Here is a 2,642-nt window from a genome sequence, read left to right as displayed (position 1 = left end):
AAGAATCAAAGGTGAAGTCGCCAAAAGAACAACAATATAAGAATTCTTTCCTAATGAACATATCTTATCAATATAAAAAGCACCATGGTATGCCAATCTCGTAAATTACATTGTGAGTAATGTTCTCCCCCCTAATTTAAACTATCAACAAAAGAAGAAATTTCTTTATGAGGTTAAATATTATGTGTGGGATGAAACTTTTTTATTTAAGCAATGTAAAGACTAGGTTTTGAAGTGGTGCATTCTAAGGGAAGAAATTGAGAGCATCTTGTAACAATGTCATTCATCTAAGTATGAAGGGCATTATGGAGGAAAGAAGACAGCTACAAAGGTATTGCAATGTGGTTTTTATTGGCCTTTTTTATTCAAAGATCCACATAGATTTGCCATGCAACATGATAATGTCAAAAGATGGGAAATCTAACAAAATGACATAAGATGCCAGTGAACAACATTTTAGAAGTTGAGGTTTTTTATGTTTGGGGATAGACTATATAGGGCCATTTGTGTCTTCTTATGGAAATGTTTACTTTTATTAGGAATGGACTATGTATCCAAATGGTTGAAGCTATAGCTACATCTTCTAATAATGCTAAGATTATACTTAGATTTTTTAAAAAAAACATTTTTTCATAATTTGGTACACTCAAGGCAATAATAAGTTATGAAAGAACCCATTTTTGCAATAAAAGTTTTGAAAAGCTATTTGCTAGGTATAGAGTAAACCATACCATAGCTAAAACTTATCACCCTCAAGCTAGTGGCCAAGCCAAAGTTTCTAATAGGGAGATAAAAAAGCTCTTTGAGAAGGTTGTGAACACATTACGAAAAGATTGGGAAGCTAAATTGGATGACTCCTTTTGGGTGTATAAAATAACTTTCAAATCCCTTTTTAGAATGTCCACTTACCATTGGTTTATGAAAAACTTATCATTTACTAGTAGAGTTAGAACACAAAGCCTATTACACCATAAAAAATCTCAATTTGGTTCAAAAATTGGTAGGAGAAAAAAGGTTGTTACAATTAAATCAGTTGGATGAATTTAGACTGCATGCTTATGGGAATGCTAAGATATACAAAGAGAAAACCAAGCGATGGCATGATAAAAGAATTGTGGAGAAACATTTTGAACTAAGACAACAAGTGTTACTCTTTAATTCAAGATTAAACTATTCTCTAAAAAAACTCAAATCAAGATGGAGTGGACCATTCATGGTGATCAAGGTTTACCCCTATGGAACAATAGAAATCATGGATGAAAAAGAGAAAGAACCTTTCAAGGTTAATGGTTACAGACTAAAGATCTATTAGGGAGATGTGACAAAACAAGTTGAAGAGGTAATACACCTCACTAATCAAAATCCTCAGGTTTGGTCCAGCCTAACCAAAACTAGCACTGCTTCAAAGGCGACCAAAGTTTTATTTTAAGTGTTGATGGTTTAGTTATTTTGTTAGAACAAGTTTACCTTGATCTTGCTTTATTTGTTTTTTTTTGTTTTGTTTTAGGAATAAAGATGGAGTAAGGATGAAAAAAGGAGCCAAACCATTCAACCTTAAGAAGCAAAGAATATCGAGTTTTCCTTTACCCTAACTTTTTAACTGTTTGAATTGAAATGCTATGCAATTCAAGTGTGAGGGAGGGAGACTTTTGTGCTAAAATCTTTTTTCAAAAAATTTCTAAAAAGGTTACCCTAAAATCTGTTTTTAAACCAACTTGATATGCCTTCAATCATCATGTTGCAATTGTAGTTGAGCCTTCACAATTATTCATAAGTGACTTATGTATGATCTTGAAACAACTATATATGAATATAGCAAAAACATGAAGTGAAATCATGAGCATGCTATTTATGGGATTGTGAATTGTCATGTAGATTTTTTATATGCATGAATCTTTGTAAAAAGTCATGTGACTATAAAATTGCATAAAGAACTAAGGCATAGTTATAACTTTAGAATTTACCAAATCACCTTTGAGGTGAAATCTTAGGCTATACTTAACTTAAGACATGATTTAGGACATTTTTAGACTGTGTAAGCCTTTTCAAGCCCATCTATGAATAAATCATCCTTAGTACCTTTACTTTGAGCCTATTAAATCCTTTTTCTTATTTATTTACCCATATCAAATATGCCAAAGCCTTTTTTCTTATGAATTACCTTTTTTTCTTACCTAACCCATATTGTTTCTGCATGTTAGAGATAAAATAAGAGAACAAATCTTGTTAGAAAGGTAGGAAAGTGCAAGGAAGAAAAAAATAAAAATCAAAAGCAAAAGCTAAAAATGGCTAATCAAAATAAAAGTCCTCATGCCTTGTAAAAGTTTTCAAGTCTAATTTTGTATAAGCAAAGGGTTTAAGCCTAAAATTTCCCTTTTCCTTACCTTGACCCAAGCCTTATATTATAAACCAACAAAGACCTATTAATTTTGGGTCAAGTATGTAAGCCTACACTAGTGAAGAGGATATGAGGAAAATGAACATATAAAGTATGTTTTATTCCTTATTCAATATGTGATGGCATGGTTTACATTTTTTTTTTGCATAGATTACATGCATGGATTAGAGATAGTTTGATTTTACATGTTTGAAAATAGCAAGTACTTATGATTAAGTTTTATGTCTAGCCATGTTCATAACTA

At 31.3% G+C, this 2,642-nt stretch overlaps 1 protein-coding gene across 1 annotated transcript; it reads left to right on the top strand.

The window, feature by feature from the left end:
- The first annotated feature begins 293 nt into the window (after positions 1-293).
- LOC149519724 (uncharacterized) lies at positions 294-1,592 on the top strand. Its single transcript, XM_089757824.1, has 5 exons — positions 294-331; positions 714-945; positions 1,034-1,282; positions 1,457-1,461; positions 1,508-1,592. Exons 1-5 carry the CDS (start codon positions 294-296, stop codon positions 1,590-1,592), a joined length of 609 nt encoding a protein of 202 aa, XP_089613950.1.
- Positions 1,593-2,642: the final 1,050 nt, after the last annotated feature.

This window comes from Durio zibethinus, chromosome 3, assembly GCF_047325235.1.
Source record: "Durio zibethinus cultivar Kanyao isolate XHJ-2024 chromosome 3, ASM4732523v1, whole genome shotgun sequence".
NCBI classification, from domain to species: Eukaryota; Viridiplantae; Streptophyta; class Magnoliopsida; order Malvales; family Malvaceae; genus Durio; species Durio zibethinus.
The sequence above is the reverse complement of the archived record's forward strand: the minus strand, read 5'-3'. Positions and strand labels throughout refer to the sequence as shown.

Coding starts and splice junctions, on each gene's coding strand:
- LOC149519724 (XM_089757824.1), top strand. CDS start 294: ATGAAGGGCATTATGGAGGAAAGAAGACAGCTACAAAG. Junction 332..713: donor GAAAGAAGACAGCTACAAAG/GTATTGCAATGT, acceptor GCTATTTGCTAG/GTATAGAGTAAACCATACCA. Junction 946..1,033: donor ACTTATCATTTACTAGTAGA/GTTAGAACACAA, acceptor CAATTAAATCAG/TTGGATGAATTTAGACTGCA.